Source organism: Rhinoraja longicauda, chromosome 3 (genome assembly GCF_053455715.1).
Source record: "Rhinoraja longicauda isolate Sanriku21f chromosome 3, sRhiLon1.1, whole genome shotgun sequence".
Taxonomy (NCBI): domain Eukaryota; kingdom Metazoa; phylum Chordata; class Chondrichthyes; order Rajiformes; family Arhynchobatidae; genus Rhinoraja; species Rhinoraja longicauda.
In genome coordinates this window covers 12,490,302-12,516,670 of record NC_135955.1, presented here as the reverse complement: position 1 = coordinate 12,516,670, position 26,369 = coordinate 12,490,302, and the positions used below count along the sequence as shown (strand labels likewise).

At 47.7% G+C, this 26,369-nt stretch overlaps 1 protein-coding gene and 1 long non-coding RNA gene across 11 annotated transcripts in view; one reads left to right on the top strand and one right to left on the bottom strand.

Moving 5' to 3' along the window:
* Nucleotides 1–7,913, bottom strand: part of nat8l (N-acetyltransferase 8-like) — a 66,724-nt gene extending 58,811 nt beyond the window's left edge. For 2 of the 9 annotated variants that reach the window (XR_013549631.1, XM_078431727.1), the window contains exons 1-2: nucleotides 4,967–5,327; nucleotides 864–1,028 (exon numbers count right to left, since the gene is read on the bottom strand). Coding sequence is in view for 8 of the 9 variants with exons in the window: in XM_078431727.1 (XP_078287853.1) it covers nucleotides 864–1,028; nucleotides 4,967–5,327 (526 nt within the window). In the remaining variant the exon portion in view is untranslated. Of the gene's footprint in view, nucleotides 1–863; nucleotides 1,029–4,966; nucleotides 5,328–5,773; nucleotides 5,905–6,149; nucleotides 6,173–7,072; nucleotides 7,286–7,434; nucleotides 7,491–7,537 lie in introns of those variants that run through there. The other 7 variants (XM_078431753.1, XM_078431740.1, XM_078431767.1 and 4 more) reach the window with 7 other exon arrangements.
* Nucleotides 7,914–9,611: 1,698 nt separating this feature from the next.
* The window catches only part of LOC144592324 (uncharacterized), a 90,768-nt gene continuing 74,010 nt past the window's right edge, over nucleotides 9,612–26,369 (top strand). For both annotated transcript variants that reach the window (XR_013547111.1, XR_013547112.1), the window contains exon 1: nucleotides 9,612–10,297. This is a non-coding gene — a long non-coding RNA (uncharacterized LOC144592324). The remainder of the gene's footprint in view (nucleotides 10,298–26,369) is intronic.

Here is a 26,369-nt window from a genome sequence, read left to right as displayed (position 1 = left end):
ATGGACTGAACAAATGCTTCCTAATACTTCATTTGATTGACTGGTTTGAAAGATACCTCATGAAAAGAAACCATTCAGGCCACCGAGTCCATGCCGACCATCGATCGCCCGTTCACATGACCTCTTTGTTGTGCCACTTTCCCATCCACTCCCTACACACTAGGGGCAATTTACAGAGGGCCAATTAACCTCCCAACCTGCACGTCTTTGGGATGAGGGTGGAAGCCACAGCACCCAGAGGAAACCCACACGGTCACAGGGAGAACATTAAAACTCCACGCACACAGACAGCAGCCGAGGACAGGATTGAAGCCGGGTCTTTGGCGTGGGTGAGGCAGCAACTCTACCAGGTGCTTCACTGTGCTCTCCCATTTTCTCCATCATTGATCCCACTGACTTACTGAGGGCGTCTGACGGGATTAATCTCTCACCCCAGCTATCAGTATTTTCAATGAGGAGAGCCCGTGTCCAGGGGGTTGCAAGTTACTGAATGAAAATATTCTTTATTCAGCTCCTTGAGCTGTTCTCACCACCCAATTCATAACCACCATTGACCTCTCATACAACCGATCAAAATCTATTGAGCCCACAGTTCAAGTGCCCCCCTCCTCACCCTCCTGTTGAGGGGAATTAATTCCACCACCCTCTGCACAAAACAACTTGTACATGGTGAGTCTACAATGCAAAACATCAGTTCATTCCAAACTCCACAGCATCCACCACCCTTCCCCCCCCCCCCCCTCCCCCTCCTCCCCACACACCACGGTTTACCACAGAACACAAAGCAACCTATAATTTGAAGGTCGGAAAAAAGAATCCCGCAAAAATAATTCTGCCTCAACACCCAAATCTCGGGAACTTACCTGCTGGTTTCATGTAATATTGCTCAATATCTGACATGTCGGTTTGCAGTGCGCACTCAAGATAGCTGACGATAACTTTCCTACTGTAGTGGTATCTGGAGCCCAACAGTAAAATGGGCACCCAGCAGGTCAGCAGCAAGGATTCGGTCAGATAAAAGCACATTACTATGGAGACAAGGGAGAGAAATAAACGATACCTGTCAGAAAAGAGAATGGAGTGTTTATTTCGGAACAACCCCAGAGGTGTATATTACAGACATATAAAAATAGAGAAATACATTTATCGTGCATTGTCTTTGTTGTAAAGGTAATAATGCCTATGTATTTATATACTTACATGGTTCGTTTGCCTCAACTGCAGAAGGTGTCCGCAAGAGTCCCCAACACAGTAAGTACCGCGTTTTATTAACCTGTTCTATCACCAAAACCGACCACATGGTTTAAACAGCAGTTTCATTCACATCGTTAACACAGGGTCTGCCAGGCCACGTCATTCACAAGTGCACCACTCCGACAACCCTCTTCACTAGGAGGCACCCTCACAACAGGCACACCCAACAGGCACACACACACACGCGTGTATGCACACACACACACGCACACACACACATGTATGCACACATGCATGTTAATGGAATTCTCTGAAATGGAAGTGGCAACAATCTTCAGATGGGTTCACCTTCCTCTCTGAGCATGAGGTGCAGTAGATACTATCTATTCCCATGGTATCTCCCCATTCTCTGAGCATGGGATGCCTTAGCTCTACATATTCCCATGGGATCACTCTATCACATGAAACCGGCCTGCAAGCCTATAAAGTCTACCAGATGTGGTGGAATTTATATTTTCCTGTGGCATATTCCCACACTCTAAACTTGGGATGTAGTGGATACCACATATATATTCCCATAGGATCTTCACACTCTCTGATCATAGGGTGTAGTGAACACTACATATTTTGGAGGCATTCTTGCTCCATCTCTTTGGGATGTCCCAGGATCTGGGGAGCAGTTGGGCACAGGTTACTGATTGTGGATGATTAGCCATGATCACAATGAATGGCGGTGCTGGCTCAAAGGGCCAAATGGCCTCCTCCTGCACCTATTGTCTATGTTTCTATGTTTCTATGGACACTACATTTCCCATCGATTGTTTCTAATCTCTGACTCTATTGGGTGTTGGCTCCTCTAATATTCCCATGGGATCCTTCTCTCTCAGCATGGGACGTAGTGACCACTACATATTCCTGGGAAATTCTTACTCTCTGGCTCTGAGGGATGTAGATACTCCGATGGGATATTCCTACTCACTCTCTCTTTGCAGTGTAATGGACGCTGCATATCCCCATGGGATACAGTTCACCATATATCCGTATGGGATATTCCTCATCCCTATCTATGGAATTCAGTCAACTGTATTATTCCCCTGGGATTTTTCCAATTGGAAATCAAACAGAGAATGTTGAAACCCCGAGGGAGATAGACACAAAGTGCTGGACTCTGTGTCTATCCTCACAACAAACCAGCATCTGCAGCTCTTTGTTTCTACAACCCAAGAGGGAAAACCAATGTTTAACAATTCAGAGTGATAATTGTTCCAATGGTCATCAGCCTGAATCGTTGACTCTGTTTCCTTCCTCACAGATGCTGCCTGCCCTGCTGAGCATTGCCGGTGATTTCTATTTTACCTCAGATCTCCAGCACCTGCGGGTATTTTTGCTTTTGCTTCTGTCTGCATGAGATGCAAGTTTATACAGTGAGTGATAAACATTTACGAGAGGTGGATGAAAAAATAAGTGCAATGTTGAAATGCAAAATAAATGGAACGTTCTTAGCAGAGCAGATCAGTCACACATGAACACATGACGATGATATCTGGGTAAAGGGGATGAGGGTTAAGACAAGGGAGGTTTGGGAGAAGGTGAAGGGAGTTGGGTTAAGATGAAGTATCTGGGTGAAGATGAAGGGTAATGGGGGAGATTGCTGGGTTAAGGCAAGGTTCACATGGTTAGGGTATCCTGTTTAGAGAGCAAAACTCTGGGCCGGGACCGATACTCCAAGACGTGGGGAGCTGGGCAAGGAAACTACACGTGTGTTCTCTGTAAGGTACCTGGGTAGGGTTAAACTGAGCAGTTGCCATTTTAAGGGTACCTAGATAGGTAACCCACACTGAAGGTAATAGAAAGATAACCATATTTAGGGGATTGGTGGAAGGGAAGCTTAGAAAGGTATTTATGTAGAATAATCCATATATGAGAACATTAAGGGATCCTGTGGAGGCTACCATGTCAAGAATTCCTCAATTAGGAGACCAGTGTAGGATTGGGATTCCATATTAAAGGGTACCTGGGTTAAAGTAAACTTTTGCATTTTCGCTGTGTGTTTTCTGCAACAGAATTTGCCTCTTCCCACAGCAGGTATTGACCCTCTGTGAAGGGTGATGCTTCAGGAACCCCAGTTCTGCATCCCCCCATCCCCCCCCCCACCCCACTCCAACTCATCCCACCCCACTTGATCGATGCACCACCCCCTCCAACAATCTCCACCCGAGCCCAACTGGGTCAGTAAAGATCCAGTCCAGCAAGGGCCATGAGATTTCAGTAGAAGTCCCTGTTGAGTTGCTTTGGTCGGTATGTTTTCAGTCCAGCATCTCACAGCCCATATAGACAAGAGTCTGAAGAAGGATCTCGACCCGAAATGTCATCTATTCTTTTTCTCCAGAGATGCAGCCTAACCCGCTGAGTTACTCCAGCATTTTGTGCCTATCTTCGGTGTAAACCAGCATCTGCAGCTCCTTCCTACACATCTCACAACTGAGGCCCACTGCAGCCCTCTAGATTCCATCCCAACCATTAATCCAATGATTCAGTATGGCTTCTGTCCAAGCTGTCACTCTAGTGAGTCAGTATAGCTCCAATCCAAGGTAACATCTCACTGGATCAGCATAGAGCCAGTCTAAGGTAACATCCCATTAGGTCAGTGCAGATACAATCTAGGCTAACATCCTTTGGATCTGAAGAAGGGTCTCGACCCAAAACATCACCTATCCATGTTCACCAGAGATGCTGCCTGGCCTGCTGAGTTACTCCAGCACTCTGTGTCTTTTTGAGGTAACATCTTATTGGATTGGTATAGATCCATCCAAGGTATCATCTTATTGGGTCAGTATCAACCCAGTCTCTGGAAAAAAATCTCAGTGGGTGAGTATAGATCTAGTCTAAAGTAACATCTCATTGGGCCAACATAGATCCAGTCAAGGTGACTTTGTATTGGGTGAGCATAGATCCAGTCCAAGATGACATCTCATTGAGTGAGCATAGATCCAGTCCAAGATGACACCTCATTAAGTGAGCATAGATCCAGTCCAAGATGACATCTCATTGGGTCAGCATAGATCCAGTCCAAGATGACATCTCATTGGGTCAGCATAGATCCAGTCCAAGATGACATCTCATTGCGCCAGAATAGATCCAGTCAAGATGACATCTCTTTGGGCCAGAATAGATCCAGTCAAGATGACATCTCATTGGGCCAGAATAGATCCAGTCAAGATGACATCTCATTGGGCCAGCATAGATCCAGTCCAAGATAACACCTCGTTGGGTGAGTCCAAGCTGAGTTCGCCTGGGTCGGTGTAGCTCCAGTCGGAGTGAATGGGTCGGGACCACCGGGGTACCTCTCAGCCAGTGTGACTCCCATCCAAACCCAGCTCCACTTACATTCGCAATGCGGTTCGGGGGTCATCTGTGTTTTTTTTTTCTCTCTCTCTCATTCTCAAATGATTTCTGACCGAGAACTTTTTTTTTTGTTTTTTTTGTTAAAGATTAAAATGATCGTCACAAATAGTGTCTCTCTTTTTCTTCTCTAAAATGAAAACATAGCGATTAAATAATTCAAAAATGGCAATAATTCCAGATATTTTTAACACACAAAAAACGTAACGTTTGTGCATCTCGTCCCTCAAGGATTCACAAAGCTAGTCTGCAACCTTTGACAAATCGGTTAAAAAAAAACAACCCGATAACGTGTCTTAAACACAGCGGCGTTAAACTGGGAATTTCACATCGCAGGTGTCCTTGTACATTCCGATTAGATCCCGCTTACCGGTCAAGCTCAAGTAGAGGAGAATAATCCAGGATTGCTGTTTTAACCCTCTGAAGGCCGTGTTGGGAATTCTCTCCATGATACCGTCGTAGAAGATCCGCCGTACGCTCTCCCGGTCGCTCTGCTCGAATTCCCGAATGAAGACCGCGTCCCTTTTGCGACGCTGGTCTCCGGCGGCCGTGGCTTCCAGCAAAGCCGGGGGCGAGGGGGTGCCGGAGGGGGTGCCGGAGGGGGGCTGAGCGGCCGGCGGAGGCCACATCTGGCTGGAAGAGACGATCGGGTCGCTCTTTGGGCCCGGCATCTCCTCGTCGGCCACGATCTTCGTCTGGCAAACCATAGTAGCTGGTGGCAAAATAGGCATAAAATTGGGGGTAGACTTTCCAAACAAGAACACAATGGTAAAATAAATGTAAAACGGGGAGAGGGGTGGGGCAATGAGTGATAAATAGATGGGTGGGAGAGGAGAGAGAGAGAGAGAGAGAGAGAGAGAGGGAGGGAGGGAGAGAGAGAGAGAGAGAGAGAGACCCCCTTGATATCTACTCCCCCCTGTAGCCGTTCTGTAACACTGGGATTTCGTGCAGCGCTCCCACGCATTTATATCCAGCGAAGTCTCCTCTTGTTCGGTTGACGAGGCGTCGCCGTCTCGTTGGTTGGCAGATGTTCCCCATGTGACCCCCATGTGATGGACGGGGCTTCTGAAGAGAACGACTCCTTCCCCCCACCCCCCTCCCCTCCCCTCCCCAATCACAAATACTATCACATCTCCCCTTCGCTCTCCCATCAAAGAGCGCTGATGTAGACACAAACCTCGGCTATCAGTCACACGCCAAGGCTAAGATTGTCCATATCGCCCCTGTGGGGATCGATCGCGGGATCGATTGCTATTTAAGGGTGGAAATAAATCGAGGAGGAGGTGTGTGTGTGTGTGTGTGTAGGGGGATTTTAAATCCCCACCTTGTGCCTCAACCCCGCGGGTGGGGATTTCTAACACCAGAAGCCTCAATGAATATTGATGGTGGGCGGCTCTGGTTTCACTGACTGCAGTATCTAGGTGTCACTCCGACACACCGACACCCATCGTGTCCAGGCTTCTCTCGACCCCCACCCACCCACCCACCACCTCCCCATACACCGGGGTACGGTGGAATCCATATCCCCCCCCTCCCTCAAATAAACCGAATACCTCGCTGTCTTTCAATCCGCGCACCTGCCTCTCATGGTCAATATTTCTCTTACTCATCTCAATCCCGCGGCTGAGCTGGCGTGTCTCTGGTTTGGTAGCCGGGTGAGCTGGGTTGTGTGTGTGTGGGGTGGGGGAGAAATGTCCCAGATTGGGTGAGGAGGAGGGTGAGCAGTTCCATCGGGATTTATAAACGAGCCCCTGCAAATGTTTGAAGGTGGATTTTTCACCCTTTGATAAACGGGACCAGATTATCTCCTCTCCAGCTACTGTGGGCAAGGAATGACACCATCCCGCCCCCACCCCCATCTCTCTCTCTCTCTCTCTCTCTCTCTCTCTCTCTCTCCTCCCTCCCTCCCTCCCTCCCTCCCTCCCTCCCTCTCTCTCTCTCTCTCTCTCTCTCTCTCTCCCTCTCTCTCTCTCATTCTCATGGTTCGGTAAAATGGTGTAAAGTAGGAAGATGTTTTGTGATCCCGCTTTCTGTTCAACCGCCGGCGACGAGATTCCGAACCAACACATCGTTGTTCGTTCACCGCGACCCCCCTCTCTCGGAAAAGGCTCCTCTGGTTTCAATGTTTTAGTAATTTGGGTGAATCGTCGAGTGTGTCGTTGGGGCAGGAGGGATGTCGAGAAAATGTCGGACGTCTGGGAATCTATTTAAAGGGCAATTGGAAGATTGCTTCTTGCCTTTCTCTGCCCGGGATCAGAATTAGTTTCAAGAGACTTGCGAACGTATTTTTTTTCTTTAACACAACCTCGCTTAGCCGCTCCCGCGAACTAGCCCACATCTCAAAGACAATTAAAAATACAATGGTCTTGCGTTCAGTGGACGAAGAGGGGTGGAATGGGGGGGGTTAATACGGAGTTTTGTGTCTCTAATGTCTGTATATCTCCGACCATCAAAGGTAATTTACAAAATTAAATACCTTTATGTATCAGCGCCGTTTTATTGAACCGCAGATTCGGTTCCAATGACGTTTTCTGAAGCTCTTTATTGGATAGGATGTGTATTTTGCTCAGATTAATAATGGGACTGTTTTAGACTCTGTGCCCGACCCACCGTCTCCAGAAACAGCAGCAGACACCAGTTCCAGCACGAAATGTCGTCGACACACATCTCCCCATCTCTGAAGAAGGGTCCCGACCCGAAACGTCACCTATTCCTTTTCTCGAGATGCTGTCTGACCCGCTGAGTTACTCCAGCTTCTCGTGTCTGTCTTCGCCATAACCCCCCCCCCCCCCCCCCCAGAGATTGATTGAGTTTCAGGGGGACCTCATTGAAACTTACCGAATCGTGGAAGGACTTGGATGGAGTGGATGTGGAGAGGATGTTTCCACCAGTGGGAGAACCTAGGACCAAGAGACCAAAGCCTCAGAATAAAGTGACGTACCTTTAGAAAAGAGATGAGGAGGGATTTCTTTAGTCAGATGGTGGTGAATCTGTGGGATTCATTGTCACAGAAGGCTGTGGAGGCCAAGTCAGTGGGCATTTTTAAGGCGGAGATTGATAGATTCTTGATTAGTATGGGTGTCAGGAGTTATGGGGAGAAGGCAGGAGAATGGGGTTAGGAGGGAGAGACAGACCAGCCATGATTGAATGGCGGAGTAAACGATGGGCCGAACGGCCTTATTCTGCTCCTAGGATTCGCAAATTTAAGAGGATGTGAAGTTGGAAACAGGAAACACTGAGTCCACACCGACCATCGGCCGCTCGTTCACACTCATTCTATGCGATCCCACTTTCTCATTTACAGATTTACAGATGTTGCCTTGTCCCCTGAGTTACTCCAGCACTTCGTGTACGCCACACATACACCGATACTGCGCCGATCCCATGTTATCTTCTCTTCACAATCTCAACAACTCACCCACACACTCCGGGGACAATTAACAGAGGCCGATTAACCTACAGACCTGCGCGTCTTTGGGATGTGGGACAAGCCTGATCAGCCTGAGAAAACCCAGGCAGTCACAGGGAGAACACACACAACACACACACACAGACAACACACACACAACACACACAAACTCCACACACACACACAGACAGACAGACACACACGCACACAAACACACACACAATGCACACACACAGACACACAGACGACAGACACACACACACACAACACACAATACACACACACACTCACACACACACACACACACACACAGACAGACACACACACGGACGCACACTACACACACAGACACACGCACACACACAGACAACACACACACACACACACAAACTCCACACACACACGCTCACACACACACACAGACAGACACACACAACACACACACACAGACAACACACACAACACACACAAACTCCACACAGACAGACAGACACCACACACACACAGACACACACACACACACACACACACACACACACACACACACAGACACACGCACACACACAGACACACGCACACACACAGACACACGCACACACACAGACAACACACACACACACACAAACTCCACACACACACACACACACACACACACACACAGACAACACACACACACACATACACAGCCAACACACACGCTCACACACACACAGACAGACACACACACAGACACCACACACACACACACACACACACACACACACACACACACACAAACAGACACCACACACACACACACACACACACACACACACACACAGACAGACAACACACACACACACACAACACACAGACACAGACACCACACACACACACACACACACAGCGCTCGAGGTCAGGTTCGTACCCCGGGTCTCTGGAACTACGGGGCAGCGACTCTCATCGCCGTGACCATTACACATGACCTAGTTTGGGTAACCATTGGAAAAGCTGAGGACGATGAAGCCATCCTTCACCGTGTTCACTCCCCGACTGGGTCATAACCTGCTGCCTTGTGCAGAGAGAGAGAGGGGAGAGAGAGAGAGGGGAGAGAGAGAGAGAGGGGAGAGAGAGAGAGGGGAGAGAGAGAGAGACACACACGTCAGTCTTCCGAGAGACGGCAGCAGAGCGGAGATGGACCGAATGGCCTCCCCCCCCCACTCCCACTCCCACTCCTCAGCTACCAGACCCTCCTGCAGTGCTGTGCCGCCGGTGGGGTGGGGGGGGGGGGGGGGGGGTGGGCTGAGAGGGAAGATATACCCACGACACCAGGACGATTGATGGCTGTGCGTCAGTCTGTCTCTCTCTCTCCCCCACGTCCCCCACCTGAGCTTCTTGCAACAGTTCGGCAGCGAGTCCCCCCTCCCTCCCACCCCCAGCAGAAGGACTGCAGTGCGGCTGAAACAGCCCTAGCCGCCGCTGCCGCGTCTCCCCCGCCCGGTTGATGGATCCTCCTCCTCTCCGACACCCCCCCCCCCCCCCCCACACTCCGCTGACAGATCCTCCCCCACCCCCTCTCAGATGCGCTCCTCCCTCCCTCACTCCTCCTCCACACTCTCCCCCTTCCCTCTTCACACTCGTCTCTTTCTCCTCCCTCCCCTCACCCCTTTACCCCCTCTCCTCCCCTTCCACCCTCCCTCCTCCTCTCCACCCCCTCTGTCCCAATCCCCTCAATCCCCCTCTCTCCCCCTTCTCTCTTCACACGTCTCTTTCTCCTCCCTCCCCTCACCCCTTCACTCCCTCTCCTCCCCTTCCACCCTCCCTCCCTCCTCCTCTCCACCCCCCTCTGTCCCAATCCCCCTCTCTCCCCCTCCCTCGATTTCCCCTCTCTCTATCCCTCCTCTCCCTCCCTCTTTCCCCCACCCTTCCCCACCTCCCCTCCTCCGCCAACCCCTCCCCTTATCCCCCTCCCCCGCACCCCTCCATTCCTCTCCTCCCCTCCCATCCCCACCCCACCTCCCATCCTTCCAGCTCTGGCCATGGGGTAAGAGGCGGAAACGGTGAAGGGACCGGGGAGGGGGGAGGTTCGCTTTCAGATAGGCTGCGACCTTCATCTCTGTAGCGCTGGGCCGGGCTTCGGGTCGTTCAACGTGGTCCACAGGCGGTCCACTGGCGATCCACTGGCGGTCCACTGGCGGTCTACTGGTCCTTTTCGACACGATGGAAGCGGCCGCAGAGAGAAACAAACTGCTGTGACCGCGTGGGTTTTCTCCGGGCACTCTGGTTTCCTCCCACATCCCCAAAGACGCGCAGGTTTGTAAGTTAATTGGCTTCTGTAAGTTGTCCTGAGAATGTAGGATCGAACTTGTGTAAAGGTGATCGCTGGTGGGCGCGGACTCAGTGGGTCGAGGGGCCCCGTATCCGCGCTGTATCTCTAATCTAAACTAAAGGGCAATTTAATACTGACACGCTTCCCTTGAATATTTTTTTTTAAGTGAGTAATAGCAGAGTTAACATTTCTGCTATTACTTTAAAAATATACCTATTATCAGAACTACGTTAGTGAGAAAACTAGGTAGCTTTAAGTTACAGAGAGGGTGGACGTCGTTTGCAATGGTCAAGAGTATTTAATTGTCATTTGTACTGGTGCAGTTTTGATCTCCTCATTTGAGGAAGAACATCCTTGTAATTGAGGCAGTGCAGCGTAGGTTCATGAGATTGATCCCTGGGATGGCGGGACTGTCATATGAGGGAAGATTGAAAAGACTAGGCTTGTATTCACTGGAGTTTAGAAGGATGAGAGGGGATCTTATAGAGACATATAAAATTGTAAAAGGACTGGACAAGCTATATGCAAGAAAAATGTTCCCAATGTTGGGGGAGTCCAGAACCAAGGGCCACAGTCTTAGAATAAAGGGGAAGCCATTTAAAACTGAGGTGAGAAGGAACTTTTTCACCCAGAGAGTTGTGAATTTGTGGAATTCTCTGCCACGGAGGGCAGTGGAGGACAATTCACTGGAAGAATTTAAGAGAGAGTTAGGTAGAGCTCTGGGGGCTCATGGAATCAGGGGATATGGGGAGAAGTTGGGCACAGGTTACTGATTGTGGATGATCAGCCATGATCACAATGAAAGGCGGTGCTGGCTCGAAGGGCCGAATGGCCTCCTCCTGCACCTATTTTCTATTTCTATTTTCTATTTTCTATTAAATTCCTATTTGCTGCAGCTTTATAAGTACATTATTGTAACAACACAACAAATAAGTCAAGTCAAGTCAAATTTATTTGTCACATACACATACACGATGTGCAGTGAAATGAAAGTGGCAATGCCTGCGGATTGTGCACAAAAAAGAATTACAGTTACAGCATATAAATAAAGTTAATAAGTTACTACCTTATATATGCTGAAGAGAAAACTGAAGGGGACTAGCCCCCAAAACAAGCATAAGTTAAAGATGGCTGCAATACAGGCCTGGCAGAGCATCACCAGAGAAAACACCCAGCAACTGGTGATGTCCATGACTCGCAGAATTCAAACAGTTATTGCATGCAAAGGATACGCAACAAAATACTAAACATGACTACTTTCATTTACAAGGTATCACAAAATGCTGGAGTAACTCAGCAGGTCAGGCAGCATCTCTGGAGAGAAGGAATGTGTGACGTTTAGGGTCGAGACCCTACTTCAGACATATATGACATTGCTGTGTCCCAAACATTATGGTGCCCTGAAATGGGGGGCTATGTATAAACACTGCTGTATTTTCTACATGGTGAAACCAAAATGTATAAAAATGGCCCTTATTAAAATCTGACAATGTGCACTTTAACCACATGTGATTTTTTCTAATACAAATCTCAAATTGTGGAGTACAGAGGCAAATAAATAAATGAAGGGACTTTATCCCAAACATTATGGAGGGCACTGTAGTTCAGATTGCGAACGTGGTTCACAAACCTAATAGTTAATGAGAAGAAGGTCTGAAGAAGGGTCTCGACCCGAAACGTCACCCATTCCTTCTCTCCTGAGATGCTGCCTGACCCGCTGAGTTACTCCAGCATTTTGTGATACCGTTGATGAGAAGGGGCTGTTCTTGAACCTGGAGGTTGGGTTCTCAGGCTCCTTCTTCCTGATTGTAACACCAACGGTGATGTGGGTTCTTGATGATATTGGCTACCTTCTTGAAACAGCACCTTCCGTAGATCCCTTTGATGGTGGGCAGATCAGTATCTTTAATGGACTGGGCAAAGTCGACCACTTTCTGTGGCCTCCTTCGTTACTGGGCATTCAAAGGAAATATCTCAGATAGGGTGAGACAATGTTATTCCACTGCTTGTGGAGCTCTCTGATTCAAAGATTAATAAGGGCAATCAGAGAGAGAGAGAGAGAGAGAGAGAGAGAGAGAGAGAAACTAGTGGGCATGTCAAATGCAGGTCTGCGCTGTGGCTGAATTGCAAATCAAAAGGAGAGACAATAGACAATAGGTGCAGGAGGAGGTCATTCGGCCCTTCGAGCCAGCACCACCATTCAACGTGATCATGGCTGATCATTCTCAATCAGTACCCCGTTCCTGCCTTCTCCCCATACCCCCCTGACTCCGCTATCCTTAAGAGCTCTATCTAGCTCTCTCTTGAATGCAGGAAATGTGCAGTGGATCAGGCAGCAAATGCGGGGATAGATTTGTGTTAATATTACAGGTGATCTTCAGCAGAACTGCTTCTGATGCAGGCGGAATAAATTAAGTATTAAAATTGAATATTAAGTGCAGGAGTTGAGGTGCTGTGCCATAGGAATATATTGGGCCTCATTGGAGTTGTCCAGGAGGCTACAGAGAGATGGAAGTGGGGTGGAGAATGAAAGTGACAGGACACTCAGGTCCCGACCCGAACTGTCACTTTAATTCCCTCCCCAAAAGCTGCCTGACCCACTGAGTTCCTCCAGCACTTTGTGTTTTGCTCACGATTCCAGTATCTGTGCAAACGGATTGGGGAACCATTTTGCAAAGCACAGGTGTTTGTACAGATTGGGGAACCATTTTGCAAAGCACAGGTATTTGTACAGATTGGGGAACCATTTTGCAAAGCACAGGTATTTGTACAGATTGGGGAACCATTTTGCAAAGCACAGGTATTTGTACAGATTGGGGAACCATTTTGCAAAGCACAGGTATTTGTACAGATTGGGGAACCATTTTGCAAAGCACAGGTATTTGTACAGATTGGGGAACCATTTTGCAAAGCACAGGTATTTGTACAGATTGGGGAACCATTTTGCAAAGCACCGGTTCTCCACTATAGAGGAGACCACTGAATGCAATAGACTAGATGACAAAAATACACACGAATTGCTCTTTTTACCTGCAAGGGCTGTTTGGGCTTCTGGATTATAGGAAGGGATAAGGTCATAGAGGTGTTGCATCTCCTGTGGTTGCATGGGAAAGTAACAAGGGGAGTACGAAGTGGAGACAGAAAAGTAGGTGAGGGAATTGTCTCTCACCAATTTCTACAGATGCACTGTAGACACCAGACACCCCACCATTGACCTCACGCTGTCTCAGGAAACAGCCAACATACTCAAGGACCACTCACACCCTGCAGTCATATCATATATCATATATATACAGCCGGAAACAGGCCCTTTCGGCCCACCAAGTCCATGCCGCCCAGCGATCCCCGTACATTAACACTATCCTACACCCACTAGGGACAATTTTTACATTTACCCAGCCAATTAACCTACATACCTGTATGTCTTTGGAGTGTGGGAGGAAACCGAAGATCTCGGAGAAAACCCACGCAGGTCACGGGGAGAACGTACAAACTCCTTACAGTGCAGCACCCGTAGTCAGGATCGAACCTGAGTCTCCGGCGCTGCATTCGCTGTAAAGCAGCAACTCTACCGCTGCGCTACCGTGCCCTCTTCTCTCTCCTGACGGGCATATGATACAAAAGCTTGAAACTTTGTACCTTGAAATCTTCTAACTTACTTCATTGTGGACGTTGCATGTGGATTTATTTGCACAGACTTTCTCTGTAACTGTCACGCTGTAACACTATATTCTGCATTCTGGCTTAGTTTATTTTTTTAAAGTTTAGTTTAGAGATACTGTACGGAAACAGGCCCTTCGGCCCACCAAGTCCACACCGACCAGCGATCCCCGCATATTAACACTATCCTACTCACACGAGGGACAATTTACTCTTATGCCAAGCCAATTAACCTACAAACCTGTACGTCTTTGGAGGATGGGAGGAAACCGAAGATCTCGGAGAAAGCCCACGCGGTCATGAGGAGAGCATGCAAACTCCGTACAGACAGCACCTGTAGTCGGAATCGAACCCGGCGCTGCAAGCGCTGCAAGGCAGCAACTCCAACACTTCACCACCATGCGGCCCTTGGTATTTTTCTCTTTGCATTACCAGTTATACTTGTGATGGACACAAAATGGCAGAGTAACTCAGTGGGTCAGGCAGCATCTCTGGAGAAAATCGCTAGGTGCCGTTTTGTGTTGGGACATTTAAGCTTGCATATGGCTTGATTGTACTCATGCAGTGCATGATTCGACTGGATAGCACTCAAGGTTTTGCACTGTAGACGTGACGATAATAAATCAATACCAATACTAATACCAATACCAATCAAAGCTCTGAAAGGATTAGTGCCAGACGTGTCTGGGGGTGGAATTTCATTAACGGTTATGGAAGGATGATCTACTGCATAGTACTGTTGTTGAGCTGGAAGGTGGAGGTCAGGAAAGCCTATCCTTGCTCTGGCTGAGAGGAGAGGCAGTGAGAAGAAGTGCGTGAACTGGAGACAGTCAAGGTTTCAACTCTGCAAATTATGGCAGAAGGGGAAGCCACAGTTAATGAAAGATGACTGGGAAAAGTTTCGTCATCAGAGCATTTACGACAGGCGCAGAGAATTGAAGAAATGGTGGCAGGGTGTGTGGAAGTGCGGTCCACATTGCTGAGGAGGTGTGTGGAATAATATTGGGTTGAAACCTATTGCTTGGGATGCTGGCCCCTCCATTAAAAATAACTCTGCCGTAACATTGTTTTTCTGCCTCACATTTTACTGTAAAATGGCGGCAAAATGGCGCCTTTTGCATACAGAGTCAGTGGGCTGTTCTATACATTCTGGTGTAACCGGGGGATTGTGCTCATTTTTGGTGATAGTCGTGCTGAGTTGTATGCAAAAAAAAGTAATTAACAGTACCTGGGTACGCGTGATAATAAATAAACCATTGAACCATTAAGTATAAGAAAATAACTGCAGATGCTGGTACAAATAGATTTATTCACAAAATGCTGGAGTAACTCAGCACGTCAGGCAGCATCTCGGGAGAGAAGGAATGGGTGACGTTTCGGGTCGAGACCCTTCTTCAGACTGATGTCAGGGGGGCGGGACAAAGGAAGGATATAGGTGGAGACAGGAAGATAGAGGGAGATCTGGGAAGGAGGAGGGGAAGGGAGGGACAGAGGAACTATCTAAAGTTGGAACCATTGGACCATTCATTCCATTTGCTAGTTATTTCCCATTCATTTAGCCTGTCCATATCCCCCGAGGCCCCCCTGATCCTTCTTCCCAACCTGCCTGGTTTGCATCTTCATCATCAAGCTTGGATAAATGATGCTTGATCTACTCGTCCGATTCATGTATTTCGGCAATGAACAGCGAGGGACCAGCACTGATCCCTGCTGCAGGACGTGGTTGGGTACTCCACCCAGGCCAGTTGCTTTCTGCTGGCTCACTCTCAGGAAGGCTAATCTGATGTCCGTAGGTACAGGCGCATCCGAGACTGCGGAGATGGATGATGACATTCCACTAACAGCCTGTTCAAAGAGAGCCTAAGTCGTAGGAGAAGTAGGCCATTCAGTCCATCGAGTCTACTCCATGGCTTTTCTATCTTTCCCTCTCAAACCCATTCTCCTGCCTTCTCCCCATAACCCTTGACACCGTTACGAATTAAGAATCTGTAAAACTCTGCCTTACAACCTCCACAGCTGTGTGTGGCAATGAATTCTACAGATTCACAACCATCTGACTGAAGAAATTCCTTCTCATCTTTCTAATGGTAGTATAAGAAAATAACTGCAGATGCTGGTACAAATCGAAGGTATTTATTCACAAAATGCTGGAGTAACTCAGCAGGTCAGGCAGCATCTCAGGAGAGAAGGAATGGGTGACGTTTCGGGACGAGACCCTTCTTCAGTCTGAAGAAGGGTCTCGACCCGAAACGTCACCCATTCCTTCTCTCCTGAGATGCTGCCTGGCCTGCTGAGTTACTCCAGCATTTTGTGAATAAATCCTTTCTAATGGTATGTCCTTTTATTCTGAGGCTGTGCCCTCTGGTCCTAGACTCTCCTACTAATGGAAGCATCCTCTCTGTATCTCTTCTACCCAAGCATTGAGCTCGTCAAGGAGGGCCACATTGTTGCCAGCGATCCATCTTCTGTCCCGACATCGGTCACATCAGTCACTCAGAATAAAGACAAGCAAGGGCACTACAGTGGTGTAGCGGTAGAGTTGCTGCCTTACAGTGCTTACAGCGCCGGAGACTCGGGTTCGATCCCGACTATGGGTGCTGCCTGTAGGGAATTTGTACGTTCTCCCCATGACCGCGTGGGTTTTCTCCGAGATCTTCTCTGAGATCTTCGGTTTCCTCCCACACTCCAAAGACGTACAGGTATGTAGGCTAATTGGATTGGTATAATTGTAAATTGTCCCCAGTGTGTGTAGGATAGTGTTAATAGACAAAAGACAATAGACAATATTGTGAAGGATTCTAAAACTAAAGGGCATAGGCTGAAGGTAAGATGGAAGAGATTTAAGAGAGATCTCAGGAGCATCTTTTTCACAGAGGGTCTGGAATGAGCTGCCAGAGGAATCTATAAAAATTGATGAGTTTTAAAAGACATTTGGACAGAAAAATGGATCAGAAATGAAACCAGCCCAATCTCCCAAGTTGGTCGGCTTGGACAAGGTGGGCTGAAGGCTCTGTTTCTGCGCTGTACAGCTCTACAATTTTACCCTCCTGAAAGAGGATGACAGTAGAAGGCATAGTTCCTTGAAAGTGGCAACACAGGTAGACGATGTGGTGAAGAAGGTGCTTGACACACTTGTCTTCCTCGGTCAGAGAATTGAGTACAATAGTTGGGACGCCATGTTACAATTGTTCAAGATGTTGGTGAGACCACACTTGCTATTTTGGTGACCTGGCTAAAGGATAGATATTGTTTAGAAGGGAAGGGTGTTAAAATGATTCACAAGCATAATATCAGGACTGGAGGGCTTCAGTTATAAGGAGAGGCTAGAGCGAAGGTTAAGGAGTGACCTTGTAGAAGTTTATAAAATTATGAGTGGTATAGATAAGGTGAATGATCCGTTTTCCTGGCCTAGGGAATCCAAAACTGGAGGGCATTGGTTTAAGGTGAGAGGGGAAAGATTTAAAGTGGACGTTGGGGGTCAGGGTTTTCATGCAGAGGGTATATGAGATGAGCTGCCAGAGGAAACAGTAGAGATGGTTACAATTACAATGTTTAAAAGACATTTTGACAGGTACATGGAAAATCAAGGTTTAGAGGGATATGGGCCAAATGCAGGCAGATTTAGACTTACTTTAGACTTTAGAGGTATAGCGTGGAAACAAGCCCTTCGGCCCATCGAGTCTGTGCCGACCAGCGTACGCTAGCACTATCCTCCACACTAGGGACAATTTTACAATTTTACTGAAGCCAATTAAGCTATAAACCTGTACGTCTTAGGAGTGTGGGAGGAAACCGGAGCACCCAGAGAACACCCACATGGTCACAGCAAGAATATACAAATCCCGCACAGCCAGCACCCTTAGTCAGGATTGAACCCGGGTCTTTGGTGGTGTAAGGCAGCCATTCTACCGCTGCGCCACTGTGCCACCCATAAATGATGGGGCAAGCTCAGATAGCAATCTTAGTTGGTATGGACAAGTTGGGCGGAATGGCCTGTTTCTGTACCATATGACTCTATGACTCTCCTGATGCAGAGCAGTTCCAGTGTGGTTGTGGAAAGATCTGCTTTAGTCAAAGAGCCTTGTTTGCTGTTTGCTCCCTGGTTCAGACACCATTGGACTGTCTGTGTGCACTGAATCATTTCAGACACACTGCCTGAGCTGAGGAGATAGCTTTTGAACTCAGCTGCTGCCTTTTGCATGTCCTGCCACTGGTACAGCCCTGGGGGTCAGTCCACATTGCAAATTGAAGTGTTTTCTTTCACTCAGTCCAATCCTGTTTTGTTTTATTGCTGCTGGTTGAAGATTGAGGTCAATGGTTAACTGAGTGCACGAGTCAGCTGTTGTGCAGTGACTAGGGGGACCTCGGGCAAAATTCTTGACAGTTTCACCTGCACAAACCAGTATGGTTCCCTCAGCGTAACACCATGATTGCTCAATCAGGTTTATGGCTTATGACCTGTAACATTGAATCATGCATGCGGGAACAGGCCCTTCGTCCATGCTGGCCCATCTAAGCTCGTCCCACCTGCCTGCGTGCGTTTGGCCCATGTCCCTCCAAACCTTGCCTGTCCATGTACCTGTCCAAACGTTGACCTTCCGAACATTTCTCTTTCCACAGATGCTGCCTGACCTGCTGAGTTTATCCAGCGTACTCTGTTTTTATCTCAGTTTTCCAGCATTGCAGGTTTTTTCTATTTTCAGCTCGCAAGTGGGTTTGTTCTATTTTTTTTGCAGCCCGGCACAGAGCACCAGAGACTGGGTCCGATCCTGACTTCAGGTGCTGTCTGTATGGAGTTTGCACGTTCTCCCTGGGACCGTGTGGGTTTTCCCCGGGTGCTCCAGTTTCCTCCCACATTCCAAAGAAGTGCAGGTTTGTAGGTTGATTTTCCTTTGTGAATTGTCCCTAGTGTGTAGGATAGAACTAGTGTTCGGGTGATTATTGGTCAGCACGGACTCTTTGAGCAGAAACTACAACTAAACTAAACAAAAGTAAACTAAACTGCCAGAAATGTAGTAAGATACTGCTTTCTTTCACCACACATTTCCCAGTCTTATACTCTCGATTCCAAATACTTCGTTGTCACCTTCCCCCAACTAACAATGATCTATTCAGTCTGAAGAAGGGTCTCGACCCGAAACGTCACCCATTCCTTCTCTCCTGAGATGCTGCCTGACCTGCTGAGTTACTCCAGCATTTTGTGAATAAATACCTTCGATTTGTACCAGCATCTGCAGTTATTTTCTTACATGATCTATTCTATATTTTCCTTGAACCTCGTCCCCTTTGATGTCTCGTTTTCACACCTTACCCTGTCACATCTCTGTGTCTCCCTCTCCCTTGACTCTCAGTCTGAAGAAGGTTCTCATCCCGTAACGTCACCCAGTCATCCCATCCAGAAATGCTGCCTGTCCTGCAGTGTTACTCCAGTATTTCGTGTCTATCTTACAAATCTTTTGACCCATTAACTGTGCATGTGACGTGTCAGGGTCACGGTGCTGTCAGGGTCCGCTGCATGTGACGTGTCGGCCACAGGTGGATTCCACTGCCAATACCTCCAGGCTAGGGGGCCATCAACTGATTGGATGCAATCCTTCCCATTGCCCTGCCCTGCAGTGAAGAAAGCCAATGGAATGTTGGCATTCATAACAAGAGGAGTTGAGTATAGGGGTAAAGAGGTCCTTCTGCAGTTGTACAGGGCCCTAGTGAGACCGCACCTGGAGTACTGTGTGCAGTTTTGGTCTCCAAATTTGAGGAAGGATATTCTTGCTATTGAGGGCGTGCAGCGTAGGTTCACTAGGTTGATTCCCGGAATGGCGGGACTGTCATATGTTGAAAGACTGGAGCGACTAGGCTTGTATACACTGGAATTTAGAAGGATGAGAGGGGATCTTATCGAAACGTATAAGATTATTAGGGGGTTGGACACATTAGAGGCAGGAAACATGTTCCCAATGTTGGGGGAGTCCAGAACCAGGGGCCACAGTTTAAGAATAAGGGGTAGGCCATTTAGAACAGAGATGAGGAAAAACGTTTTCAGTCAGAGAGTTGTGAATCTGTGGAATTCTCTGCCTCAGAAGGCAGTGGAGGCCAATTCTCTGAATACATTCAAGAGAGAGCTAGATAGAGCTCTTAAAGATAGTGGAGTCAGGGGGTATGGGGAGAAGGCAGGAACGGGGTACTGATTGAGAATGATCACATTGAATGGCGGTGCTGGCTCGAAGGGCCGAATGGCCTCCTCCTGCACCTATTGTCTATTGTCTATAATTGAACCATGTATTCTCCATTGCCCTGCCTGCTCCCACTCTCTTCCTCAATGGAGTCCACTATTATGGACAGCCACGAAGACACACTGACACCTCTACTCCCTGAGGAGTCTGAGGAAATGTCTCCTGTGACTCTTACAAACTCTTACAAGGGAAAATAAGCTCACCCCATGCAATCTCTCCCTTCAATTAAAGTCAGACATCATCCTGGCTAATCTCCTCTCCATTCTCTCAAGAAAAATTAAATCCTTCCCACAGTGTTAATAAATGAATGAATGAATACTTTATTGTCACATCTGACAAGTCACAGGGAAATTCTTTGCATACCCATGGTATGCAAATAGTCGCCACATAAGGGCACTGACAAAGTTACAAAGTATACACAATATCCGCGCCATCTCCTTTTGATATCCCCATACCCCCCCCCCCTCCTCATGGAAGCCCCCCCCCCCCCCCCACGCTGGGTCCCCATTGTCCAGAATCAGCAACCTCTCATATGTCACATCACATGCTATTGCTCTTAAAGGTACGATCACACTACCGGCTAAAATACACTTGGGGCTTTCAACGGAGTTATTATTATAGGTTGTAAATAGTTGAAGTCCAACATTGATCCATGTAGTGCACCACTAATTATAGTTCATCAAGTTGAAATGTACCTTCACTCGCTCTGTGTTCTGTGGGTCAGCCAATGTTCTATCAATGCTAATGTCTATAATTTTCCACTCCAGATGCAAGGTCCCAACCCAAAATATTGTTTTTGGGTCTCGACCCAAAACATCACCCATTCCTTCTCTCCAGAGATGCTGCCTGACCCGCTGAGTTACTCCAGCATTTTGTGTCTACCTTCAATTTAAACCAGCATCTGCAGTTCTTTCCTACCAAAATATCGTTTGTCCATTTCCTTCCATAGATGCTGCCTGACCCCCCTGAGTTCTTCCAGCAGTTCTCTTGTTATTTTTGCTATTAATTTCCAAAGTCAACCATGATTTACAACCTCCTTCCGAATGGTCTTGAAAGTAAGTATGTGTAGGAAGGAACTGCAGATGCTTGTTTAAACCGAAGATAGACACAAAAAGATGGAGTAACTCAGCGGGTCATGGGGAGAACGTACAAATTCCCTACAGACTGCCATATGTTGAAAGACTGGAGCAACTAGGCTTGTATACACTGGAATTTACAAGGATGAGAGGGGATCTTATCGAAACGTATAAGATTATTAAGGGGTTGGACATGTTAGAGGCAGGAAACATGTTCCCAATGTTGGGGGAGTCCAGAACAAGGGGTCACAGTTTAAGAATAAGGGGTAGGCCATTTAGAACTGAGATGAGGAAAAACTTTTTCAGTCGGAGAGTTGTGAATCTGTGGAATTCTCTGCCTCAGAAGGCAGTGGAGGCCAATTCTCTGAATGCATTCAAGAGAGAGCTAGATAGAGGATAGCGGAGTCAGGGGGTATGGGGAGAAGGCAGGAACGGGGTACTGATTGAGAATGATCAGCCATGATCACATTGAATGGCGGTGCTGGCTCGACGGGCTGAATGGCCTACTCCTGCACCTATTGTCTATTGTTTATTGTCTAAACTGCCCCTAGTGTGTAGGGTGGATAAGAAAGAGGTATAACATAGAACTAGTGTGATTGATGATCAGCGTGGACTCAGTGGGCCAAAGGGCCCATTTCCATGCTACGTCTCTAAACTAAACTAATACATTTCAAACTACACCACCATTGCACACTTGTTATTTTTATCTAGTAAGACTGCAATGTCAGGGCTCTATAACTTCAATGAGCTTCAGTTCTACCAACTGCAGTACTGAAACTCAACCATTGGTGGCGCTGCTGAGCAGTGCTAACATCCAGCGCAGCTCAGAGGCACCGCCAACAGACCTGTAGTGGTACTGCAGGCCAACTTGATTCCATTGGATGGGAAACACAAATTCCCTCAATCTTAGAAATCTGAAATGAAATACTGAAAATGATCAGCAGGTCAGGCAGTGTTTGTGGATAAAGACAGATGTCATGTGTAGGAAAGAACTGCAGATGCTGGTTTAATCTGAAGATAGACACAAAAAGCTGGAGTAACTCAGTGGGTCAGACAGTATCCCTGGAGAGAAGGAATTGATGATGTTTTGGGTCGACACCCTTCTTCAGACCGAGTCTGAAGCATCACCTATTCCTTTTACCCAGAGATGCTGTCCGACCCGCTGAGTTACTCCAGCTTTTTTGTGTCTAAGACAGATGTCATTATCTGTATCCTTATTGTTTTGATGTGGTTATGCTTTATTCTTAATTGTTAACTGTATGTTTGTGTTGTCATTTGTGAGCGGAGCACCAAGGCACATTCCTTGTCTATGCACATACTTGGCCAATAAACGTATTCATTCATTTATTCATTCATTCATTCATTCATTCATTCATTCATTCATTCATTCATTCAGTATGTCTCAGAACATCCAGCCTGTGAGGTCAGTTAAAGGCATTTCGATTTGTTCAGAAGCAGCAAGTGATCTGACAGGTGCCGGAGGTCGGACAAGGAGAACAAAGATGGACCCGGCATGGGGGGGGGCTGCCGAGAATAATGAGGGACCATTGGGGACTACATTGAACACTGGCAGCTTTGTTGGCGCCGTATACTTGATGACTCTTTGTTTTCTTTGCGTATGATATGCAAAACAAAGAATTTCACCGTAACATGTCACATATGATAATAAAGTATCAATCAATAAATCAATCAAGATTCGAGCATATGGTAAGAATCCTCTCCCGAGACCTGAGTTGTTTGTAGACCATTCCCCAACTTCTCCCAGCTCTGTGGGGAAATTCTGGCACCTAATCTACAACGCAGCCTCGCCTGGGGTAGGAGAGTGTAGTTTAGTTTAGTCGAGTTTATTGTCACGTGTACCAAGGTAGAGTGAAAAGCTTTTTTGTCGCGTGCTATCCAGTCAACGAAAAGACTATACATGATTACAATCAAGCCGTCCACAGTGTACGGTACAGGAGAAACAGAATAATGATTCATGCAAGATAAAGTCCAGGTAGATGGTAGGTCATGACTACTCTCTGGTTGGTGAAAGGATGGTTCAGTTGCCGATAACAGCTGGGAAGGAACTGTCCCTGAAGCTGGAGGTGAGTGTTTTCACACTTCTGTACCCCTTGCCTGATGGGAGAGGGGAGAAGAGGGAGTGTCCGAAGAGAGGCTGGTCCTTGATTATGCTGGTGGCCTTGCCGAGGCAGCGTGTTGTGTGAGATGTGGTTTGGCAGTGATATGGGGAAGATAGGTGATGCCACATCAGTGACCTCTCGCTGACCACCATCCCCGGCACAATAGACAATAGACAATAGGTGCAGGAGTAGGCCATTCAGCCCTTCGAGCCAGCACCGCCTTTCAATGCGATCATGGCTGATCACTCTCAATCAGTACCCCGTTCCTGCCTTCTCCCCATACCCCCTCACTCCGCTATCCTTAAGAGCTCTATCCAGCTCTCTCTTGAAAGCATCCACGAACTGGCCTCCACTGCCTTCTGAGGCAGAGAATTCCACACCTTCACCACTCTCTGACTGAAAAAGTTCTTCCTCATCTCCGTTCTAAATGGCCTACCCCTTATTCTTAAACTGTGGCCCCTTGTTCTGGACTCCCCCAACATTGGGCACTGACCCTCACATCTGACAGACAGATCAACTTTATTCACATTCCCTCCACATGAGAACTCAAAGGGAACCAGGCGGACAGAGAAAAAGATTCCAAGACTTAGAGCTGCCTTAAGAGTCCTACAGCACAGAAACAGACCCCTTGGCCCAATCCGTCTATGCCGACCAAGATGCCCCATCTAGGCCATTTGCCTGTATTTGACTCATATCCCTCTTAGCTTTTCTTAATAATGTACCTCTCCAAATGTCTTAAGTATTGTTATTATCCCTATCTCAATGATCTCCTCTGGCAGCTCGTTCCATATGCCCATCATCCTCTGTGTGGAAATAGTTGCCCCTCGTGTTTAGTTTAGTTTAGAGACACAATGTGGAAACAGGCCCTTCGGCCTACTGAGTTCGCACTGACCAGCAATCGCCCTTGCACTAGTTCGTCGCTACGTGCCAGGGACAATTTACAGAAGCAAATTAACCAAGCAAACCTGCACGTCTTTGGAACATGTGAGGAAACCAGAGCACCCGGAGAAAATCCATGTGGTCCCAGGGAGAATGTACAAAGTCCGTACAGACAGCACCCGTAGTCAGGATCGGCCCTGAGTCTCTGGCGCTGTGAGGCTGCAGCTCTACCAGCTGTGCCACTGTTTTGCCACAGGAAGCTTGTCATCTCATTGACCTACACAGGACATTTCAGCGGAAGCCAACTGATAGTGGTGGCAGTCACTGTGGGTGGGAGGAAGGTGGGGGCAGTGACCGCAGCCCTGAGGCCCACTCTTCTTCCACTGCCACCTTCCCTCTATGGTCAACTCATTTAATTTTGGTTCTTCTAAAGTTTCACCTCCCCCTCTGCAACTTCCTGATGTTCTTATCTCATCTGAAATGATAAACATCCGAAATGGATGTTGTTTATTTTAACCGAATATAGACACATAAAGCTGGAGTAACTCAGCGGGATGGGCAGCAACTCTGGAGAGAAGGAATGGGTGACGTTTCGGGTCGAGACCCTTCAGACTGGTCAGGGAAAAGGGAAACGTGAGATATAGACGATGATGTGGAGAGATAAAGAACAATGAATGAATGATATGCAAAAAAATAATGATGATAAAGGAAACAGGCCATTGTTCACTGTTTGTAGGGTGAAAACGAGAAGCTGGTGCGACTTGGGTGGGGGAGGGATAGAGAGAGAGGGAATGCGGGGGTTACTTGAAGAAAGGTCAGTGTGGGAATGGGAAGGGGAATTAAAGTGACCGACAACCGGGAGATCAGGTAGGTTCAGGCAGACTAAGCGAAGGTGTTCAGCGAAACAATCGCCCAGTCTACGTTTGGTCTCGCCGATGTAGAAGAGTCCACATCCTGAACAACGGATACAATAGATGAGGTTGCAGGAGGTGCAAGTGAACCTCTGCCTCACCTGAAATGGCTGTCGGGGTCCCTGGACAAAGTCTCTCCCCGCAGAAAACAGAAAGGGGTGGAGATGGGAAGATGTGACTAGTGGTGGGATCCCGTTGGAGATGGCGAAAATGTCGGAGGATTATGTGTTGTATTCGACGGTTGATGGGGTGAAAGGCAAGGACTAGTGGGACTCTGTCTCTGTTGTGACTAGGGGGGAGGTGGGGGCAAAAGCAGAGCTGAGGGGTACTGAGGAGACACGAGTGAGGGCCTCATCTATGATGAGAGAGGGGAACCCCTGTTCCCTAAAGAATGAGGACATGTTGGATATCCTGGTATGGAACACCTCATCTTGGGCACAGATGCGGCATAGATGAAGGTATTGGGAGTAGGGGATAGAGTCTTTGCAGGAAGCAGGGTAGGAAGAAGTGTGGTCGAGATAGTTGTGGGAGTCAGTGGGTTTGTAATAGAAATTAGTCGATAGTCTATCTCCTGTGATGGAGACTGTGAGACCAAGAGAGGGGAGGGAGGTGTCGGAGATGGTCCAAGTGAATTTGAGTGCAGGATGGAAATTGGTGGTGAAGTTAATGAAGTCCATGAGTTCTGCATGGGTGCAGGAGGTAGCACCGTTCGGGGAAAGGGCCAGTGTACGCCTGGAACAGAGGTTATTCAACGTACCCTAACAAGAGGCAGGCATAGCAGAATTTTGTATGCTTCAATGGGATCACCTCTCATTCTTCTAGACAGTATAGGGCATGCCTGCTTAAACTCTCCTCACACAATGAATCCATAATCTCAGGAAGCAGTCTAATGAGCTTGTGCTGCCCTCTCCCTGTCACCATTTGTATCCCACCTTATGTACGAGACGAGACCTGAGCAGTTCAAGTTGATTGTTGTAGGTACACTAACTATGATGAGGTACAGATACAATGAAAGTCTTGCAACACTGTCATAGGCACGTATACACAGACAACACACACAAAGTGTAAGAAAAAAAACAGGATGGTAGCGCAAAGCACAATTAGAAAACAAGCCGTACAGGTATGTAGGTTAATTGGCTGGGTAAATGTAAAAATTGTCCCTAGTGGGTGTAGGATAGTG